We start from the raw sequence: 22215 nt of genomic DNA, 5'->3' as shown, positions 1-22215 counted from the left end.
GTTAACTTAACGCTAAAATAGATTTTACACCTGGCAGCCTTTATGAACCGCACTTTATAACAACAAACCCACTGCACTCTTTTACCTCGCTCAGCTATTTTTATTCACTTTATTTGGATCCACCCCTTTTCTTTCTAACATTAGTGTTTCTATGTTAATCTAGCTCCACTATTCTTTAATTAAAAAAAAAAAGATCTCATTTTGCTGTCAGCCGGAAATGATTTTCACGTGTGGTTAAAGCACATTTAGAAAAGTGTCTGTGAAGGTGGGAAAGAGATGACGCATGTTATGGCTGTCATAGGATGCAGAGTAGGAGCTGGTGTGCGTGGCCCTGAAGTTATTTTTCTGAAGGGAAAGTTGAATATTTACGAGTTTCCTCTTTAACATATGCCATTAAAATGCATGACACGCAGCGAGAACACGTGTGCAGCAATTGCTTTTTCTACGTGATCTCCAGTAAGGAAAAAGCCATTCATCAACAGTGAGTCGGAACACGCTCGGCTGTCATCTAGGTGTATAATGCACCAGCTTGACAGGGAGATGTATTGATCTGCATTTGAGAGGAAGGAGTTTCAGAGACGTTAAGCTGTATCGTACTCTGTGGCAGTTCATATTGTAAATTGTGAACGTGAATTAAGAATTAATCCTTACAGCCTTATTAATTAATAACGCTGTAATTTGGGCTTTTGAAAAAGCCGATGTGGAGAGAATTACAGACTTTCGCTACTGGGAACCCGAAAGTCGACCGTTCCAACAATATATACATCAGAAATCTTCTCTCTTTGTGTTGCTGCAATGATGCATTTCTATTTTTGTTTCTTGAAAAAAGTGACATAGTGTGACTCAATTTACCACAGATTGATTCATCAGCAGCTGCTGGCGTTGCCATATTAAGGAGATCAGTTGAATCATTGTTAATGGGGCTATCCATCAACTGATCACTAACTCATAAATTATAGCATCTGACTCTCCACTCCGTCACCCCAAATTTGGACACATTTTACAGATCCTCCAGGCTCGTCAAAGCTGCCACTGCACAACATGCTCTTTGGCTGACTGCTTGAAGGTGCTAGCCTTAGCATTTTCCATATGACAAGGGGAGAAGGGAGTCATTCCTGGTCCTTGTTTGACAAGTCTGAGCCAGTCTTTGTTTACAAAGGAAGACTGGACTTCCTGCAGTTGTGCCCCTTGGTGAAAAAAAGAAATGACTGCTTTTGTTTGGCTCTTGTTTTTGGCTCAATGCTGCATCTCTGACAACTTTTCCATAGTACATTGAAAATCATTGCTGCTGTTGTTTTTTATGGATAACTATTTTATCTAGTAACAATGTTTTCCAATGCAATATTTCTCCTTTTAAATGGCTGTAAGTCAAGGATGTTGCATAACCACATGGATAACTAAACTCGAGATTAGAAAGCAGTTTTTAAAAACAATTATTTATATAATCTGTTCCTAAGTGTTTATTACTTCGATGTTGTTTAAACAGGAGCTTTACTGACCTCACCAAATTCTTTGTAAAGACTGTAGTGTCAGCAGATGAGATGTTTTAAGATACTACTGTTCATGTGTTCAGCTGCTAGTGAGGGGAGGGGCTGTGTGTCAGCTGGAGGAGGCAAAGTACTGCTGGTATGAATACTGTTTCAAATGAGTATGTAATCCATTTTTATTGACAACCCTATTCAGTTATCATGCTTTAGGTAACTACAATATTGTAAAAAGCAAGTACCTTTTGAGTTTTAAAAATGTTGGTATAATAGGTATTGTAAATATCAGTTCTGGTGATATCCCTAAATATAAGATGTAAACATATACTTAAGGATATTTCATGTGTAAAGTAGGATCTGATTGATTATTTATTTTCTGCAGTTTTAAGCGCTGCTGTGTAAACTAATGTTTCCCTTTTATGTACTTTACCTCAGTGGAACTTTGGCACTACGTTTGGCCACAGGTGTGACCTAGTTTCCACTTATCAAAGATACTTTGCTGCATGTGATTGAACTCTGCTTCACCTGTGTGTATGTGTGTGAGAGCGCAATTGCTGGTTAATTTTTAAACATAGCCTTTTGTTATCTTTAATCACCAATGTTTTGTTTTAATTACGAGAGGTAATTCAAAGAGAACTCGAGGGAGCTACTTGCTCACAAGGCAGAAACTGGAGGTCAACACGACTGTGTTTTAAAGTGAAGTCAGGCGGTTTTGTGGACTATGTTGTTGGGATCGAAGCAGAAAAGGGAAAATAAGAGAAATATGGTGTAATTCTCCACTTAGAGTTGAAAGCAAAGGGTGTCAACAGCCGTCTTGGCTTACTACTCAGTGATGTAAACTTGGCTTATGGACAATTTTGCCGCTGGCCAGATTCGTTTCCTCCACCTAGGTCTGTAAACAAGAAAGCACATATTTCATATGGCTGCTGTTAGTTGAAATTGATTGTGGGGGATCTGTTTTCAATTTTAAAATAGGTATTTTATCATTAATATCACATAACAGAAGAAGATGAAATACAGCAAGAATGTCAGCAGAGTCATCTGTGCAGGCAGTGTGCTTCTCTCTTTGCTTTCTCGTCACTCTTCTTGGTCCGTGTTTACACGTTAGGCACAGTATGTGCTACTTTAACCTTTCAGGATTGTAGCATAGCCAACCCTTGTCTAAAAATGTGCACGTATCCTGTAGTGCCGACACTATGCGGTCTCTGTCACCTGATGTTTTCTGATTTCCTGCTTTTATTTTATATCCATTAATCCCCTCATAACAAACAAAAGAAAAAGAATAACAGTAATGTTAATTAATTATTGTTAAGTAAAGGCGGTGGTTATAAATTCTGCCTGCTTAACTTAAGCCAGACAGCAAAATGTTGATCTTACAATCGTCACAACATTACTGAAGTGTACTTGCTGTCAGTTTTGCTCCTAGAAATGATGGTTTAACATAACTGAGCTTGACAGTTTTTTCCAAATGGACCAATATAATGCAATAACATTCATAGGACCAGAAAGACAGAGCCATATTTACTCATGCTGTTGTCAGCAGTGTCTCAATACAGCACATGCTTCAGCTTCTTTCTCTGTTACATCAGTTTGACATTGAATAATGTAGACAAGGGTTGGGATTGTTTTTGCATTCTGCTAAATGGGTATGGGTGAGACGATAGCCGGATATGTTTGATGCTTGCGTATTATTCCCTGAAAACAGGAATAAATGTACCAGTTCCTAATTAACAGAATCAATAAATGTATAATGGATTAGTAGAGTGCTCGGCCTCTGTCGTCTAAGGTGTAGGTGATTAATTTAATTGTTTTTCCATTTCATCACATGATCACAAACTTGATGTCCTTGTACAGACTTGTCCCGACTTGTGATGTCATCGGCAAAGGTGGGTTTTCCATTTGCCAGTCCAGCCCTGAAGCAAATCCGAAAACAGCAGCTCTTAAGAAACTCTGAGCTTAAGTGATTGCTTTGGAATGCTGTTGCCAAGGAGCCCAGTTGCAAAGTACAACGGCAGAGACATTTGTGCATTTAGTCAGAGCATGTGAAGATGACTGTAAAATACAAAACTGCAGCTTACAACCTTAGATTCTGCATCGAACTGCGTTGTTGCAATGTCATCATACATCGAGGATTCCTAAAATACCACGATGGCAATGTTGTCCTGCAAGTTTCAGCCGAAACTTTTCAGTGGTTCTGGCGACTGTCACAAGAGGGAAGTTTCATTGTTTGTTCTAAGTAGGGCAGTTTTTTCTTCCTCTTCTTACTCTGAATAACAAAATGTTTGAGGTTTATTCTTTGCGACTATTTTTTGGGTCTTGGGGACTAAAATTGGATGAGTCACTGTTGCACATTGTTGCTTCTTTGTACTTTTTGGTACTGGAACAATGAGAACAATGTGAGATATGTAAAGTTACAAGGACATGTCCTGTTACCATTTAAAATGCTACCATGTGAAAATCCCAATAAAGACATCACAACTGAAAGGTTTTGACTGTATGCTGACCTCTTTGGCCATTCACTGATATTAACACCCCCCACTGACTTGTTCAGCATAAACACAGACACTTTTAAGAGGTTTGCTGGATGAATGTGTTCCGGCCAAGATGCACTTTCCCTCCAGATTTTGTTGGTGTAGCTCAGTTTATTGCATCTTCAATTGTTTGTTAAAATGCTCACTACAGCTCAACTCATGGTGGAAAAAAAAATAGGTCAGGGCAGTCTTTCTTTGTAGCTGATTTTATAAAAAGCGTGACGGGGCCAGACAAAGTAAGAAAAAAATGGGACGGAATAGAAACTTGGAGCAGCATTATATGGGTTTTTAGAAATGTCAGGCCACAAATAGCTGACTAGCAGTTTCAGACTGAGCTCTCCTCTGGAGTTACAGCTGCCCACGTTGTTTAAAATTCACTTCAAACTATTTATTTCACTTCAGGTTCACACAGTTGCAATAAAGAGATTATGAAAATTTATCAGGATAACTGAGTTGCTAATTAAAGTTGGTCTGGTTTAAAGTCATAATTCTAGACAAGCACGGTATGACTGAACTAATTACCACACAAACAGTTGAATTTTTGTGTGTGTCTTTATTGGACACACTAATAACTGGCGGTGCAAGCTGAAAAAAGTAAAGTAGTTCTAGTTAATAGAACCTTTTGGTAGCACCAGACTCGGTTATTAATATTGCTGCTGCTAAACTTACACAACCATGTGAAGGAATTTTAGACCATTTGTCCTCCTGATCAAGGCCTTTCACATGGTTATTCCAAAACATGTTTTCTTTCTTTTTCCACCATTTAATTATAAATTTACTTGTTTGTGTTTGCAGTACACTATATATTCTTATATTTCTCCAGCTTCTTACATGCATAAGCGTCAGGTTATCGACATTATCTCTCTCTTTAAAAATACAAAATCAAATAAATAAAATCTTTATATCCTTCCTAAGATAGAAACGTAAGTCCACCGTGCCTCCACTATGCTTCAGACTGAAAAAGAGGTTTTTGGGTCCTCCAATCATGATGCTATTTATCCCAGACATGTGGAAAAGCCCATAAACCCATTCACTGGTTTTCTTTTTGTTGACACATGAGCAAAAATGTAAGCTTTGTAGAAATTTCTGCTGTTTTGCCAAAATAACAGGATTGCAAGTTGAGCTGAGTTTGAGCTTTGCTGGCTGCCTGCTCTACGGGAGAGTCCTCCAGTTTTAGACCGTGTGTCTCGGTGCTGATTGATGTACAGCCACGTCTTTAGAACTGCTTTTTCAGGCCTCTCTCCCCATATGTATTTTTAGCATTTATAAAGTGAAAGTTGTGATTGGTGTTTGCAAATAATGCCACAATCTTTGTATGCTTCTATTTCAACAGAGGTACCACTGCATCCCATAGTGAGAAGTCAGAAGTAGAGAAGTACGCAGAATTTATTCAGATGGGTCTTTTAACTATTGTTCGATTATGTTGAGTAGAGAAAGGGAAGTAGTTTTCTGGTTTCAAATTACCGTGTAAATTGAGGACCTTAATTAAAGTCCAGTAACAAGATGGCAAATTAAACTGATCTGTTGCTTTGGATTCTGGTCCCTTATTTTTTTCTATTTAATATGATGTTGGATTATTAATTGGATGAAACATTAACCAATTAACTGATACTGACAAGAGTTAATCCCCTCCAGTGAAAGTGATACATACTGGGGAAGTGATGTTCTGCGTCAGTATTAGAGGGGGGGAAAAAAATCCAGTGTTTCCTCTAAGCTCGCTTCCTGTCTGATGATAGCGCTTTGCACAATTGTCACCATCGCCCCTCCCTTTTTTCTTTTTCTTTTAAGTGTCTTTCTTTTGTCTATACTGTAGAAAATTTGAAAATTCATAATTCTTAATTTTTCTGCCTTTTAAATGAAGTACAGGCTGCAGCCTAGTGAGCTGTAACTCCTATGTGTGTGTTGGCTCTCTGTCTGTATTGTTTAGGAAATAATAAATTTGTCTGAATGTTAATGTGAAACCAAAGTTAGTGCCATCTTTAGTTTGACACGCCTCCAGTGCAAAGGGTGGCTGTAAAAGTTAATATATAAGCTTTCCTGACATGTATAAACAGTCAGGTTTGACCTCAATTTGGAGGTACACGACTGAAATTTCACATGTGACTTCCTGTGGTATTGTTTTGAATCACTCATCCAGTGCAGTAGTGTTAAATGTATGTTAAAGCAGCAAGGCATAATGGATAAAAAGCAGCAAACCACATTAGCTGTTAACGTGTTTTTAAATCTAGTTCTCTTTTTGTTTTTTCTTACACAGCCCGGTCGTGTTTGCTGTCTAACCTTTCGACGTGTGAACTTCTGAGCGGGAACAAGGGAAGAGTCGCCAGGACCATGTGGCAGGATTTTCTTATAGGTGTCAACAATTTGTTCTGAAGCTGTTATGAAGTTTTGACCACAAACAGCACAAGATGTTTGAAATGCGTCCCTTCGTGTTGAGAATGCATCATATTAGATCACTGGTTAACAAAGGCCGGCCAAAAAGAAGAGTTGGATTGTAATTTTTTTTTGTGTGTATGTGTGCGTTTGTGCGCACATGTGTGTTTATTTTTCAATTTTTAATACAGAAGATTTTTAAGTAATTGGCACGATATAAGGACCTTTTCCTTGAGCTGCAGACATAGACTGGACTCCCATGTATAGCAGAGCAGCCGCTGCAGCTTGTGGAATAACTTAGCTTCAGACTGTTGGACAGCTGCTTCTTCAGGGCTCCGGGGATCTGATCTAAGCATCCACCCACCGTGTCATCTGACTATTTCACCTGTACTAAGGCAACCCTACTAACCAATGGCATGGGTCAAGTTCTTCAGGAAGCCAGGGGGCAATCTGGGGAAATCCTACCAGCCGGGGAGCATGCTGTCTCTGGCCCCCACCAAAGGACTGCTCAACGAGCCTGGCCAGAACAGCTGTTTCCTCAACAGTGCTGTGCAGGTTTGTTGACACCTCATGAACATTTTTATGTAAAAACTGCACAAAAATGGCAGTCACTGCTTCTAACCGGTCCTCCAAACTTCTTCAATTTATTTGCTGCTTGTATAACTTTATTTATTGCAGCCCCCCTCTGGGAACATGTTCCACCCTCTTGAAAAAATAACCATTATTCATTTGGAAATTGCAAAGCTTAGTCACTGTCTGTATTTGTCAGAGCTTCCCAGCTATTTATTCATTCTGGATGGTTAGTTTTGTTTTTTTTCTTGTGGGGTACTGGCTGGTGAGTTAGTTCATTATATCAGCCAACGCGCAGTGAGGTCAGCATCGGACGGTCTTACTCAGAGGGTGTGTGAGACAACCGATGAGCTGGTCGAAGATGATCATTACTTTCGGCTTTGTTTCTGTGAGGGAGTTGTTCTCTCACCCACTCCTCGTTGTTATGACCTTGGAGAGTTTATTATTGTAGCATGCCTGCATGTTATGAGCAACTAAAAAGATGTTAAGTTTCATAATGGGGGGAAAAATGTGAATCTTTTCTTAATGATTATTTTGTAAATAGGCAGATTGGTACAGAAAATCTATATATTTGAAGTGCATATGAATGTGTTTGCTTGACTGCTTTATCTTGTAAGTAAGAGATATGCCCAACATCTTATGGTGTAAGGGCAGCCTCACGAGCTTCTGCTCTATCCCTTGTGTAGGTACTATGGCATCTGGACATCTTCAGACGCAGCTTGAGGCAGCTGCCTGGACACTTCTGTCTGGGAGAGTCGTGCATTTTTTGTGCATTAAAGGTAAGATGCGATCATAAGCCTATTTAATAAGAGCTGACACTTTAAAGTAACCGTGCAGCTCCTGTTTGTCAGCATGAATGTGTAGAGCATCTGCTCTCATATTCAGACTGTGCATTGAGCGGTAAATGTGACACAAATGCTTTCTGTAAACACAATATGCCGTTGTCAGGGTGTAAACAAGTTCTTGCTCTCTTCTTCAGGGTATTTTCACCCAGTTCCAGCACAGTCGGGAGCGAGCCCTGCCCTCTGACAACCTGCGTCACGCCTTGGCGGAGACCTTTAAGGACGAGCAGCGCTTCCAGCTGGGCTTCATGGATGATGCCGCAGAGTGCTTTGTAAGTTCCTGTGGCAACACTATGGCGGGAGGGATTCGTGTATGTTTGTGTGTTATCCTGCCGCACAGCTCAAGCGAAGCACTGCCATGAAACTGTTCGGCGAGGTCACTGAAACAGCTTCTGTCCCTCCCATCAACCCCAGCCACATAGGCGCTGAATATCATCATGACAGCTTATATAAGTACCAGAGTTGTGTTTGAACCGCTTTTTTTATCTGCTGCCATAGTATGGCACATGAGCTTTTGAAGAATCACTTTCATATGGTCTTTATCGTTCTAGCATATTGCTTTCAGTTTTTCTGCTCTTTTACCACTTTAAAAAAATATTTTCAACTAGTCTAATTATTTTTGTCCCAGTTTTACTATGACTCCAGCCAAAAAGGAAAGGTCCTGTTACCCTGCTTTTAATTTGTTTAAAAAGTTTTACTTTGTCAATCACGTTTGGTTAGTGAATTTTTTCTCTTACAATGTTGATATCTTGTGCCTGTAAACTGTACACCAAAATGGCACAGATGTATCCTGATTTATTTATTTTTTTGTTCCCCTCCCCACGCAACGGTTGTTTATCTATTTAGGAAGTGCAATTACACAGAAATGGAATAAACAAAAGAGGGAATCTAACTTCTGGCGAATACAACGGGGGGATGAGTGTACTCGTGCACATTGGGCTGTACAAGTGTGATTTTTGTCACTTTGCTTCTCCTATAAGTTACAGATCAACCTACCACATGATGAGGTGTTATGTAGAAAACCATATAAACTATATGAATAGTTAAGAAAAAATGGCACATGGGCAGTTGTCTGAAAAATAGTTGGCAAACTATTCCGTTACGAGATGTTCTACCTGCTATTTTGTATTTCAACTAACTACAAAGTTGGCTGGCTGAGGGGGGGAGATCCCAGAAACACTTACAGAAGTAGATATGTAAAGGAGTATGTCCACTTTTGTGTAAGTAATTAAAAGTTTTTGAGAATTCCAATAAATTTCTCTAATTTAAAAATATTTTTATGGATGCATTATGAGGACTAAAAAGGATGATTGTTGGGCTTATTATCAGCACGTGGTTCAGAGTTAGTCAGCATCTGTGATCACACGGGGGTCATCAGTGCACATACTAACGAAATGTAACATGCTGCCATCCAGACGTCTTTCTCAGAGACTCGTTAACTTATTTCAGCAGCACAAAAACCACCACTTGTGCTTTTTCTAGTGGTAAAAGAGTCTGGTTAATAGAGTGGCTTGTCTTGAGGCCAAACATGTTCCCATTAAAAATATTTGGTACGTTATGAAACGGAAAGACAAAGGAGGCCCTGAACTCTTTAGAAGCTTAAAGCCAGTGTCAAGCCAAAATGCAAAACCCCCTTCTTGGTTTTTCTTTTTTTTTCCCTTGGCTTTCATCTGCTACAGCAGTTGCTCTCCTTAGTTCCCAAACATGTACAGGGTGTTGTTAAAAGATATGATGCTCTATCTGAACTGTTGGTATCTTATTCAAAATATTTTCATGTTTTCATAGTTACAACGTTTGATGTTTTGCATTTGACTGCTTTACATCATTTAAATGATCTGCAGATTTTTATCTACGTTTTAAATCATGTCCCTGCTTTTTCAGAAGAGGGATTGTTAAACTGAAATTCCAAAGTTTTCTTTGTCTCATGTGGACGTACCATTTCTTAATACCGCGCAGATCTTTGCCCTTGAGCGTTTTCTCTCTAAAGCATTGGCAGCAGTGTGCTGGCAGAGAATTTATGTGAGGAGTTGGCTAGTGTCAGATTAACAGCCTGTGAAGTATAGCCTGTAACCTTTGCAGGCCTACCTCACAGCCTTAATATTTCATAAACTCACAAGCGTTAGAACCAGGAAGGAGCTAAAACGGAGTGGAGCTTCTTCTTTTAACGTGCTCCTTCTGCTGCAAGGTTTACAACACGACTGCTAAAATTGAAGTTTCTGTATAATATGGGCCGTATATTTTATTACACTGCAATCTTTGTCTTGGAAATCGCTGAATTGGAGAGAAACTATAGGCTGTGTGGAATGTTCCCCCTCACCACCACCAGCCCCATACCTGACAGTTTTCCTGTCCTGTCACAGGAAAACATACTGGAGAGGATCCACCTGCACATTGTGCCTGAGGAGACAGATGCCTGCACTTCAAACTCTTGCATCACACATCAGAAGTTCGCCATGTCACTTTATGAACAGGTCAGTAAGAGGCTAGGAAGTAATAATAAATATTATATTCCCTGGAAGCTTGCTTGTTTATTCTGGCTTATCTAAGCACGAGTTGGTTATATTAATTTTGTGTCTTCACTTTGTGTGTGTGTGTGTGTTTTAGTTTGTTTAATCTTTGTTTGCACAGTCTCTACTGTGTTGAGTGGAAAAGCCAGACACACTAGACAGTGTTAGGATTAAGCGACATGCGCACACAGGTATTAATCACCGTCTGAGACAATAGAAATCCAATCAGTCATGTTTTGATACTGGCTCGCCCCCAGTGAAATATAGAGGGTGTTTCTGGTCAGGAGAGTACACATAAATTCCACCTCGGCGCAACACAGACACACAAACACACAAACACAAGACTCTTCCCCGTGGCTCTGATGCCCGTCTCTGTCCCGAACCAGTTCTATCTGTGAATCTAACAAATAATACGCCTTTGGACTAAATCCCTCAGGAGCAGAGTCGGTGGATTTGGTTCCACCTCGACTTCAGGGCACCCTATCCTGCAAATATTATAAAGGCCCAAATGAGCATTGCCTCCCTCAAACAGAGGCCTGAAATCGTACGCCTGATAATGTCAGTTGTCTGACTTAAAAGGATACTGGAGAGCTCGGAGTTTATATGTGATCACAGGGAAATAAGCCAAAAATCAAAGAACTGGTTTTGTCCCATTTCTGGAAAGTGACTCTCTGATATGCTAACCAGTCATATGCAGTGCTTACGTTTGCGAAATCACATGTGCACTTATTATTTCGTTAATTTGTTGGTAACTTCTATCCTTTTGTTTGTCGCCCACGTTGGTCACTCTCTCCTCTCTCTTCTGCAGTGTGTGTGCCGTAGCTGTGGGGCATCTTCTGACCCACTGCCGTTTACAGAGCTGGTGCATTATGTCTCCACCACCGCACTCTGGTAAGCCAAAGACAGTATGTAACCTCCTTTAGCACCCTTTTGTCATTTGTCTTGCTCCACACTCTCTTTCAATTATCACAAGGTCAGAACTCTGATTTCTTTTGCTGACTGCGGCATTTCAAAAGTGTGTTTGTCTCTGAGCGTGCCTTATCTTTATTTGTCTCTGCTTGTTCTTTCCTATAGTTCTGCTGACAATGTGCTGTTTACACTGCCTTCTTTCTCAGTCAACAGACGCCTCAGCGGAGAGATGAGTCTTTTGGGGACGTGTTAAAAGCAGCGAGTACGATCGGGGACCTTCGTAACTGTCCAGTAAGTGACCCTTCCAGAGTTTTACTGAAGCATTTACACCCAAAAATGACATTGATGTTGCGTGAAAGAGCAATCTGGAAAACATCAACTTTGTTGACTGGCCTCGCTGCTACTTAGTACACCCAGTACATATCATATTTCATAAATTGGCCATTACTGAAGTGTGAGAAAGATTATAAGAAAGTTAAAATGTCATTATTCAGTCTTAGCATCGTTTGACACATTTGGCCAGATGCCATGATTCTTTGGCTCAAACTGGTTGCGTGTAACTCGATAGCATTTAAATTACAAACCTTCTAGTACAAAAAAAATCTTATCTTGCCTTATTTAACCAGCAAAATTAATCATTTTTTTCAGTAAAATGTGTGATTTAAGGGCACTCTTTCCAATTAGTACATTTTCTTGGGGGCTTTTTGTGGTCGTAGGCTACTTTCTAACCAGCTGAACTTGTTTTTGTTGTCTTTATCTATGCGTCTCTCTCTCTTTTTGCCAGAGCAACTGTGGCCAGAAGATCAGGATCAGACGAGTCCTCATGAACTCCCCAGAAATTGTCACCATAGGCTTTGTGTGGGACTCCGACCAGTCGGACCTCACTGAGGATGTTATCCGCTCACTAGGGCCTGTTCTCAATCTTTCCTCGGTGAGCAATCTCATGCATTAGTTTCTATATCCTACACATTATGACGTTTTACTGGATTAATCTGAGTATTCAGAGATTTTATTGAATGTGTCAGTATATTTGTGAATTATTATTTATACAACTGTTACACAAGCAGTGCCTCTTGCCCTGCTGTTTTGATGTTGTTGTTGTTGTTGTTTTTTTTTTTTTTTTGTGCAATTCAACATATGTGGGAAATAAAGTAGGGATTTATTTCTCTGTAAATCGGGGTAGTTGCGTAAGCCGTCAACTCCCAATGCCCAGTTGGCCCATGCCACTGATCAAAAAGCCCCTGCTGGCCTTGGTCAGCTTGTCAAAAAGCCCCTCCTCTCATCTTTGTGTGTCTGTGTGTGTGCGTGGATCCCTTCCTAAGCGAACATGTCAACTAAATGGATACCACTGAGATGGGGGGGTTCAGCACAACTTTGTTTTTGTTTTTATGTTTTTTAATTTATATTCATATATTCTTAATCACAAGTATGCACAGCTGGAGTGATGTTGTCTTTTTTTTCTCATAAAAGTCTGCTTTCTGTTTATGTACATAGATCATTTTCAGCCATGTTCACAGTAAACATAAACTATAGTGACACATTACTTAATATGTGCTTGTTAGTGTTTACATCCAACACACGTGGATGAGTTCCACAAGCCAGAGTCGATCAGTGGAGTTGATGTGAGGACGTGCTCATACGAATTACACCTTACATAACTTTGATTTATTTATTTATCTTTTTATTTTGGATTGAAGCGTTTCAGCCACTCGTTTTACGACTCAGACAAAATTAGGACATGGGAAGAATTTTCAGTCTCACCCACCCGCTAATGTGCCACAAAGGCTTTTATTCATTGGGGAGTCACATTTCATGTGACTTTATTGGGCGTTAAAAGGGAGCTTACTGCCACCATCATTTGCTTTGAAATCCATTGTTTGTGTGAGTGAGTGAGAGCCGGAGAACTGGCTGTACAAGAATCATGGGAGGGACAAACAAGTCACACTTTGTATCATTTGAAAATAACACAGCATAGTACTAGGTTACCCCTGTAGCCAGGATGGAAAGATATGCTGCCCCTGCAGTGATTCAAACCAGCCTTTACTTGTACTGATTACCGAATCAATGCTAGTTCATTCCCTCAGACCTTAATCTGTAAACAAATGGAGTAACTGACGCTGCTAGCTCTCTGCATCATTTAGCTGCCTTCCAACTTACTTTGGTGGTGATTTAACTGTGTAATTGATGCATGTGTGTGTGTGTGTGTGTGTGTGTGTGTGTGTGTGTATACACAGCTCTTCTACAGGGTGACAGATGAGCATGCCAAAAAGGGAGAGCTGATGCTCGTGGGAATGATCTGCTACTCCAGCCGTCACTACTGTGCCTTCACCTTCCACACCAAATCTGCCAAATGGGTCTTCTTTGATGACGCAACAGTCAAAGAGGTGAGAGAGCGTGCACTAGTGCTCAAGTCATGTTAAATGAGTCACATGTGAAAATAAGAAACATATTTATTATAATAGCAAGGAAGTTGTACAGCACACATATGAAAAGTCTTTTTTTTTCCTTCCTTGTGGTATTTTTAGATGTTAGAATAGAATTAGTGCAAGCTTTTTCTAAAGAAGAAAAAAATCCGAGTTTGGGATTCATGTTATCACTGAACAGATAAGCAGAAGCTGCTACAGACGAGACCGAATGTTCAGTCTCTTATCTCTGTTACAAAGACTTTTTATCGTCCAATAAGGACCACATTGATTGCGCTTCATGAGCCTCTGGTTTGATGAGCCTTTATGGCAGCGAGGAGTCAGCCAAACTCCCAACTTCCTGCCTGATTTCTACTGCAAACACTCTACTCTGTAGTCTCAGAGCACTGCAGTAGTAAAGCACAGATAGCTAATAAAGACGTTTTTATTTTTTTTTATGAAGCTGGGTAAAGTTTAAGGAGATGTGACAATGCTGCGTTACAATGTGTAGTGTGCATGATGTAGAAAGTGGGTTTTGTGTGTCTGTGTTCTGGTAGTTTGTTTGTGCACACTCACTTTTGAATCCTATCATCCTTTAGTTGTTTTTTCCCGTTAATGTTGGATTTATTTTCATGGTGTGTACATGCAAGCATGCCTTCTGTCTCACATCCTCACAATTTTCACGGGGACTGTGGTGCAGCGGCCGGCTGGCTCTGTGTCAATCCATCAGCAGCTTGTGCTGCGTGTGCAACCCCTCCCAACTGAGATGGAGGAGCTAGAGTACTCTGCGCCTGCCAAGTCCATACCTGGAATGAAACTTGCCAGTGTTTCTGTGACTCCCCAAGTCCCAGCCCCTTAATGACTGCTGCAGTGTAGCCCAATTACTGTGTTTCCATTGCATGAAATAAAATTGCACAAAATCCTAAGTGCAGTAACTCACTAGCTGTTCTGATCGGATGGTGGGTCATGGGTAGCTTAAAGACACTTGCATTAATCAGAACATGGCCGATGTTAATGCACTAGTGGTAAATGATATGTAACATTAGCAACAGATAAAGCTCTACTGGTTTTAGCTGAAGAGGTTGGAGATTGTTTTGAAGCTCACAGATATATCTGCTTTAACATTCATTTAAAGATTTTCTGAAAACTGGAGGGCAAAAAAATAGACTTTAAGAGAAAAAGCTGTAACAGAAAGGCAGATTTGGCCAAGAGTCTTAACCCTTAACATGTCTTTGGCCCTTTCAGATAAAAAATGTTGTGCCTCACCATTGAAAAGAGGATCCAAAAATCACACAGATGTGTCTCTGTTTTGCCTTGATCTAACATGCTTTGTCAATCACGGCTTGTCTTCCTCCTCTATATTGTATATGTGCACATTCCCCAAGTCAAAATCCTTTCCCCCTCTGTCTGTGTTCCTTTGAATTGGTTGCTCTTTACCTTGTTTTGCCATCTCTTCCACACCTGCTTTCTCTTTCTCCCCCCTCCCTCTACCCCCGTCATTTGCTTAATTAAGGAGCACAGAAGCATCTGTTAGCCTGCAGCCTGCCTTTGTGGTACCTTTGTGGAGAGACGCGCACCTTACACAGCTTTGCTAATGTGATTGTGTGCTTTGGCCTTAGTGTGTTATATTCACTCACAAATTAAAGCTACACCCCATTTTGTCACACATAGTCTGAAGTTGCATGTGAATTTTATATATATTTATACCCTTGAATGCATGTTGGTTCACTTTGTGCTATCACACATGAAGGTATAGTATTATACGGTATGCTAAAATGTGTTAATTGACCCTGCTTTTTTCTTCTTTTCTTCTTTGTTTCCTGGTGCAGATCGGCTCCCGGTGGAAAGATGTCGTCAGTAAATGTATCAAAGGTCACTTCCAGCCTCTTCTTCTTTTTTATGCCAATCAAAATGGGAGCGCTATCGCCACAGAAGATGCCTCAAAACAAAACAGCAGCCAGTCCCACAGCAAGAACCCCGTTAATGGAGAAGCGCAAGGTACGATGTTTTAAAAATAACCTCAGAGGTCATCATGCTGGCATTTAAAAGCCTCGTCATAGCAGTTTTATATCAGGTGTGATGATGTTGTTGATTGAGTGTCTTTTTGTGGAAATGACACCATCCAAACTCCCCTGTGTGTTTCTCTTTGATATTCCAACTGTCTTTTTCTCAGCATTCATTATGTGGTGTCACATCCCAAATGCCCCATTTGATTATAATGTCCCACCATTAAAAAAAACAAGCAGCCATTAAAGTGAAGCTGATTGGTGCAGATGCCTGTCTTTTTAGTGCAGTGTTGGAGGCCAAGAAAAAGAAAATCTGAATGTTACTACTACCGCCTGGTCGAATGGCAAAGTGTAGCCAAAGTTTTCCGAGTGGTTTGTTTTGAAATGCAAATGTAGTCTCAAGTTTGAGGTGAATGTTTGCTGTGGGGTTTGAAGTGTGGCTTATTTGCCTCTGTAAACCTTTAGCTTGAGTTGAGCACTAAATCTTTCATGGAAATGTATTTTTAAAATTTTTTTTACTACTTAAAATTCTCACACAGCCGGCTGTTTAGTTGAAAAATTTCCATACTCCCTCCGAGTAACAAAATTAAAATGTACAATTTAAATCAGAAGTCGGGGGGGGGAAATAAGGAAAAAAACCTCCCAAATCAAATGCACTGTTTGCCTTTGCCGCTGCTGATGTGAACAGCTGAACATCTCTCCTGTTGGGATTACATATCCCTGGATTTGTGTGGTTGGGGAGGTTTTTATCCCTTTTAAAGACCCTCCTCCAGCCCTCCACGCTGGCTGTGCCCCAGGTCCAGGCTGTGGCAAGTGCTCACTGTCCGTCAGAGCTGACAGGGCGCCCGACTAAACTGGATCATCCTCCAAAAATCAAGAAGTAGTACACAGTGTGGATCTTGTAATTGAATTCTGTGTTGTAGTTTCAGGTAAAATTAGTTTTTTTAAATTTTATTGATCTTCACTCAACAGGATTTTTTTTTTCTTCATGGGAAGGACACGCCTACATGCATGGCCTTACCTTTAAAACATTTTTCCTTTCTTTCTAGTCACTGAGTCCCAAGTTTCAGTCTCCCCCAGAAAACTGGACCTCACCAGAGAGAACCTGAATGCTCTGCTGGGCCAGGATCTTTTCAAGAAAACCCCTTCAATCCTCAGCAGGGGCAGCACTCAGACCAGTGGAGGACGGGGAACAGGTAAAGGGGGGGAACGAATATGGAGGGATTAAGCAGCTTTTTTTTTTTTTTTTTTTAATTTCATTTTTGCCTCTATTACAAATTAAATCAAATTATTAGCAGCGCAAACCAACCTGCTACAAACTGCTACACTTTGCTATGTAACCTGTGTAAACCTAGTTTATGGTTTACACACAAATGTTTTGATGTGAATAAGAAGAGATGCAAACAGAGAGGTGAGTCATGTTGTGTGGCAGTTTTTCAGCCTTGAAAAGACTCCTTAATTCATAAATATTTTGTCCTCGGAGAGTGGTGACAAGCACAGATCTGGAACAGCAGCTAGCGGAAGAGATAATTAAATGTCTTTGCTCCGAAACTAAATCTGGCCATGCTAGTAATACAGAAGGGATTAGAGACCCTTAGTGAGGAGAGAGAGAGGTCATTATGCACATGCTTAATTGCAAGCAGAGGGGAGAGTGAATTGAGAAGAGGAGTTATTTATGCGATTTAACGGCGTCTTCTTTGATATCCTTGTACATTCTGCTGGTATGAAGTTGTTCGTGTCCTTGAACAGATCACTATGGGAGGGGATGCTGCAAGACAATGAAATGTCAGCAGCTGCTGCAGTTTTAAGGAGTAGCAGAGTCAAATTTATCAAACTGATTCATCGTGTGGTTAAACTGCTACACTTCCTGCTTTGCGGAATGTGTGGAATCTCAAAAACATCCGCCGCTTTTTTTTTTTCTTTTCTTTTCTTTTTATTAAACGAATAAAAAATCTGGAATGATATGAATGTTTTGTTTCCTTTTTGTTCTGTTTTTCTGAGATGCCACCTCGTCCTCGCTCGCTTCCTTTTAAAATCTCACATGGTTAACAGCATTATTCCAGGACCAATCGTTGCTTTAAAGAAAGTGTGGGGCCAGAGATGCAGCGCCAGCCTCTGCATGGCCGTGTTTCCTCCCCGCTGCCTTTCCTCTCCCATCAGCACAGCAATGTGCCGTAAAGTTCGCCTGTGTCTACACACTCAGCAGCTGCTCAGTGCCTCGGGGGTGCCGGGGACGAAGAGCGACAAGGAAAAGGATGTAGCGGTGATAGATGTATCTATGCACACGGGGATAAAAATACTTTAATGGTGGGAATCTCCACCTGATTCAGCAAATGCCCCGTCGCTACTTTATTTTTATTTCTTTTAAGGGTCAGCGTTATTCAAGTGCTGGCTATATAACCTCGTCACACAGTGAGGGGGAAAAAATGTCTCAAATACCTTTCTTGTCTTTTCTTGTTTCTTAGTGAAAAGCAATCACAAGAGCCGCCTTAGGGAGATTTCTCGAGAAGTTGCCCAGAAAGCAGGAGAGATGCGTAGGGCGCATTCACCCCGAAGAGAGCCTGATAGGACTGGTCAACACAGGGTGGAGTCACGCTACAGAGGTGGGTTGCTCTATACAGACTGCAAAACTGCACATACACAGAATTGCCAGGTGTTGCTTTACAAAAGCCCAGCCTTCCCCCTCCCTTATATCACCCTCTGTTTGGGAGCAATGTGTTAGAAAGGGGATTAGGTGCTGACGTCTGTTGGTGCCTGCCTTGATCCCTGTAGTCCTGTAGTCTTCACCAATATTATTAAACACACCAGAAACTAAGCAGATCAAACCAAAGAGCAACAAATGCTGATTTTAATTTTTTAATTTTTTTTATTCTAAGGTTTAAATTTGATTCCAAAATGTATTTCTGCACAAACTTTTCTCACAAATTAAGTCAGTGTGCCTTAATGAGTATGCTGATTAATATAGGTTACTTTAATACTCCTTCAGCATATCATTGCTTTCATTAAGTGTCAGTGTGTGGGGGGGATTATCAAGCACAATATAATACACCAAATCCACCATGACAACAGCGGTAGCCTGTGTTAGCACAGAGCTTGCATCCCTTTATGAATAAATGCACCAGGTTAAGGCAGCCTAGTGTCATTGTTGTGATGAATGGCGATTCTAGAGGTGACACTACGGTTAATCTAAGAAGTATAAATTAACCGTATCATAGTTCATTCTCAGACTCTCGACGATACGAAACAGGAAAAGCTCAATCAACTTCCTCAGTAGCCTGAGGAATTTTTCCATGATCTTTAACCGTATAGATTTAAACATCTTGCCCTTCTCCCAAAATGATTCACAGTCATGTGTACATTTGACATTATTGAGGTGGCAGCAGAAAATTTTTAAAACAGGCCGGTATCGTGGTGTATATGTGAGCAAAACTGTAGACAGCTCTGTTTAAAGTGATTTAACTGTGCCACACAGTCAGCAAAATCCAAAGCAGGGGACTCCATCTCTTGCAGGCTTATTCCCAGGAATGACAGTTTTATGTGAAGAATAAAATTTCATTTTTGTACGCTGAAAAAAGGATCAGGTTTACCCGTCATTTAGATGATGACTCCCGTACAAGGCAGGGAGCCTTTAGCTGCCAGCTTTAGGTTAGGGGAATGCATTTAACAGATGATCCTTGCAATCTAAATTTGCATGACACTAGTTTTTGTTTTATGTAAAAAGTACCAGATTTTGCTTAAAAATGTAGGAGAAGACTTAAGTATCAACGTTGTGAAAGGAAAACATGAAAAATTTGTAATCCAGCCCAATAACAAGAAGTATTCAGAGAGCGCAAACCTCCGCCAAGGCTGCTCACTCTCTGGGCAGCATTTAATTGTAAGGTAATAGTATTGTATTTTGTATATACTTATTTTCTTTTTTGTGTTCTTTTTAAAAGTACAGTAAAAACACATTTGGGATCAACTTGAAAGAAAGACAAATGTGAAATATAAAACTGATGTTAAAGGTTAAAAGTGACATGATATTTGGATTCAAACTAAATGTGATATTTAGAATCCATTTAATGAAAGTTTGACCCTACCTGACCTTGAAGAAGTGGCCTAAGGTCCAAAATAATGTGGCATTTAGAATTCCCATATGTCTATATGTTAATGCAAACAATAAGAGACATACAGCACTATTGTCACTGTGACTTTCACATCCATCTATTGCCCTTGAAGGACAGGCCAGAGGTCCAAAGTCACATCTTTTAAATTTGTATAAAGATCTTTGCATATGTTAACAATACAACGCACACTTGTAGGATTCATAGTTTCTGAGTTGTAAGGTTTTTGTTGTCCATTTTCGACCAATAAATTATGTTGTCCTTGAAGACCTCAGTGGATGCAAGACAAATTTTAATGGATTATTAACATGACTCCACTCGACACCCCTAAAATGTTTTCTCAAAATTTATTCTAAACTTTTCGAGCTGTCAAGTTTACAGCCAGAATGATAGGAAGCACGCAAATGCTTCTTGATAGAGATACTAGGAGACTGTTTACAAAAATTATTGTAATTCCTAAACAGTTAATGCAATACTTTGTCGAACCACTTGAATTCAAATTGAAAGTCAGTGACGGTGGAGTTCAGTCTGATTGTCTGAAAGTGTTCTGTAGATATATAAAGATGCAAATTTATAAAAAAAAAAATGTATCATTGTCCAAAACTTTATGGGCCAGACTCTATGTAGGAACACACCGGTGACATCGATATCTGCATGGATGTCTGTGCATGAGCTGGCTGCCCTCTGTGCACACAGCATGGAAGAAACTCGACTCCTTGTGGTTGTAATTTACACTTTCCTGCCTGCTGCAGACATAAATGTCAGAAACTCCATTGTCATCATGCCCTTCCTTCACTCTCCACCTAGCCTGCTGTTTTCTTAACACAGCCCTGTCTTATTGTGTGGAAGTGCCAGTTTAAGTCAATTTTTACCTTTTGCAATGAGATTTATGACACTTTCCTTTTGTAATATCGTTCCTGCAACATGCCAGTCGAAAAAATTCTAATAAATATCCTCTACAGATATATTAGTTTAAGCTCTTGCATGAATTTTTTTTCTCGCTCTCTCTCTCTCAGACCCAGCTCACGACAGGACCTACTCCCGCTCAGCTTCACCTCCAGAGAATGGCTTCAAGCAGTACCTGGAGACTCGACTGTACAGCAGCCAAGGAAAAGGTCCCACTCGGACTGAGCGAACACCGCAGCTTGGGGGCCGGTCTTCCAATGAAAATTCTCGTTTAAGGCACCAAGTGCTACCTGATGTGCCCATTGTAACTAGTCGTCATAACAGGCGGAGACTAGATCAGATCTCAAATGGATACGATACAGACAGCAGCCAAGACTCCAGAGGGCTTTCTGGAAATATAGAGAACGGCCGCAGCAGGCCCGGTCGAGCTTGGAAGCCAATACGGGAAGCGCTAAATGTAGACAGCGTATTAAGTAGCGGGAATGTAAGTCACGAACGAAGGCAGCACAGCCCCCAGACGAGACCCAATAGTCAGTCGCCCTCACGTGATCGAGATTATCTGTGGGGAGGCCGGGAAGAACGTAAGCCAAAGAGCCTGATGACCATCTACGAGGACGAGCAGAAGCACGAAATAGGTGGCAGCCGAAGCTCTCTGGACTCGGACAGCCGCGGGGGCCACACTGACAAAGACAGAGCAAAGGGCTCAGCAACTCTTAAAGTGCGCAGTGACAACTGGAAGATTCAGAGAACTGAATCTGGATATGAGAGCAGTGATAGACTGAGCAATGGCTCAGCTAATCTCGACTCGCCCGTTGTAGAGAACATTTCTTCCAAGGACCTCCGGCCCATACCTGAGCTGCATCTGATGAGGTAAAACAGATCCTTCCACTTGGGTTTACATCACCCAGACGCACCAAAACTCTGCACTGCAAAGCATGATGCAGAGGAAAAAAAAGCTGACACAATATTTCCTGCATGACGACAGCATCATAGAGGCGCTTTGTCATCTCGTGGCCTACTCATTTAAGGACTCGAGTCTCGGAAGTGCTGCCATTTCTAAATAATAAAATATTACAAACAAACTGATCTAAGAATAGCAGGTCTCATTTAACAATAAATGCACACAAGGCAGATGCACAAATCCTATTTTGCTGGGCTGTCATTTGTTGTATTTGTAGTTCAGGGCTTGTTTGTAGATAATGATCCCATATAGCTGACAACTCCTGTACTCAGCAGGGGCAGCCTCAGATAGCTGACTTCTTCAAAAGCCGGTGCATTATTTAAGCATATCTGTTGACAGTACGCTAGTAAAGAGTCTCCTTAATTATTAATTCTTCAACATGATTTAAGATGTTTTTGTGACTGGTTTGGGTTAAAGCTTGAAGCCACTAAAACTGAAATTGTGATTTTTTTTTTTATTGTATTATTTTTATTCTCTAATACATCTTATCGATCTAAGAGGAGATAAAAGCATAACACTTACAATAAGATGTCTGGGTTCATACTGGGATGCAAATCATGCTACTGCACTGTCTCTTTGGAGATGCAACTATGCACTCAGATTCTAACTAAAGTCGTTGTTATC

At 40.6% G+C, this 22215-nt stretch overlaps 1 protein-coding gene across 2 annotated transcripts in view; it reads left to right on the top strand.

Annotated features, from left to right (window-relative positions):
• Nucleotides 1-22215, top strand: part of usp53a (ubiquitin specific peptidase 53a) — a 31410-nt gene that overhangs the window by 2675 nt on the left and 6520 nt on the right. For both annotated transcript variants that reach the window (XM_086283373.1, XM_086283380.1), the window contains exons 2-13: nucleotides 6270-6940; nucleotides 7642-7734; nucleotides 7935-8069; nucleotides 10158-10268; nucleotides 11113-11195; nucleotides 11420-11504; nucleotides 11998-12144; nucleotides 13448-13597; nucleotides 15445-15613; nucleotides 16671-16817; nucleotides 18087-18224; nucleotides 20741-21500. In XM_086283373.1, the coding sequence (XP_086139499.1) occupies nucleotides 6797-6940; nucleotides 7642-7734; nucleotides 7935-8069; nucleotides 10158-10268; nucleotides 11113-11195; nucleotides 11420-11504; nucleotides 11998-12144; nucleotides 13448-13597; nucleotides 15445-15613; nucleotides 16671-16817; nucleotides 18087-18224; nucleotides 20741-21500 (2162 nt within the window). In that variant the 5' untranslated portion in view covers nucleotides 6270-6796. The remainder of the gene's footprint in view (nucleotides 1-6269; nucleotides 6941-7641; nucleotides 7735-7934; nucleotides 8070-10157; nucleotides 10269-11112; nucleotides 11196-11419; nucleotides 11505-11997; nucleotides 12145-13447; nucleotides 13598-15444; nucleotides 15614-16670; nucleotides 16818-18086; nucleotides 18225-20740; nucleotides 21501-22215) is intronic.

Source organism: Aulonocara sp. 'chitande type north' Nkhata Bay, linkage group LG3 (assembly GCF_057382095.1).
Source record: "Aulonocara sp. 'chitande type north' Nkhata Bay isolate Kocher_YH1m ecotype deep benthic linkage group LG3, A_spYH_male_GT1.1, whole genome shotgun sequence".
Taxonomy (NCBI): Eukaryota; Metazoa; Chordata; class Actinopteri; order Cichliformes; family Cichlidae; genus Aulonocara; species Aulonocara sp. 'chitande type north' Nkhata Bay.
This window is presented reverse-complemented; position numbering and strand designations above follow the sequence as displayed.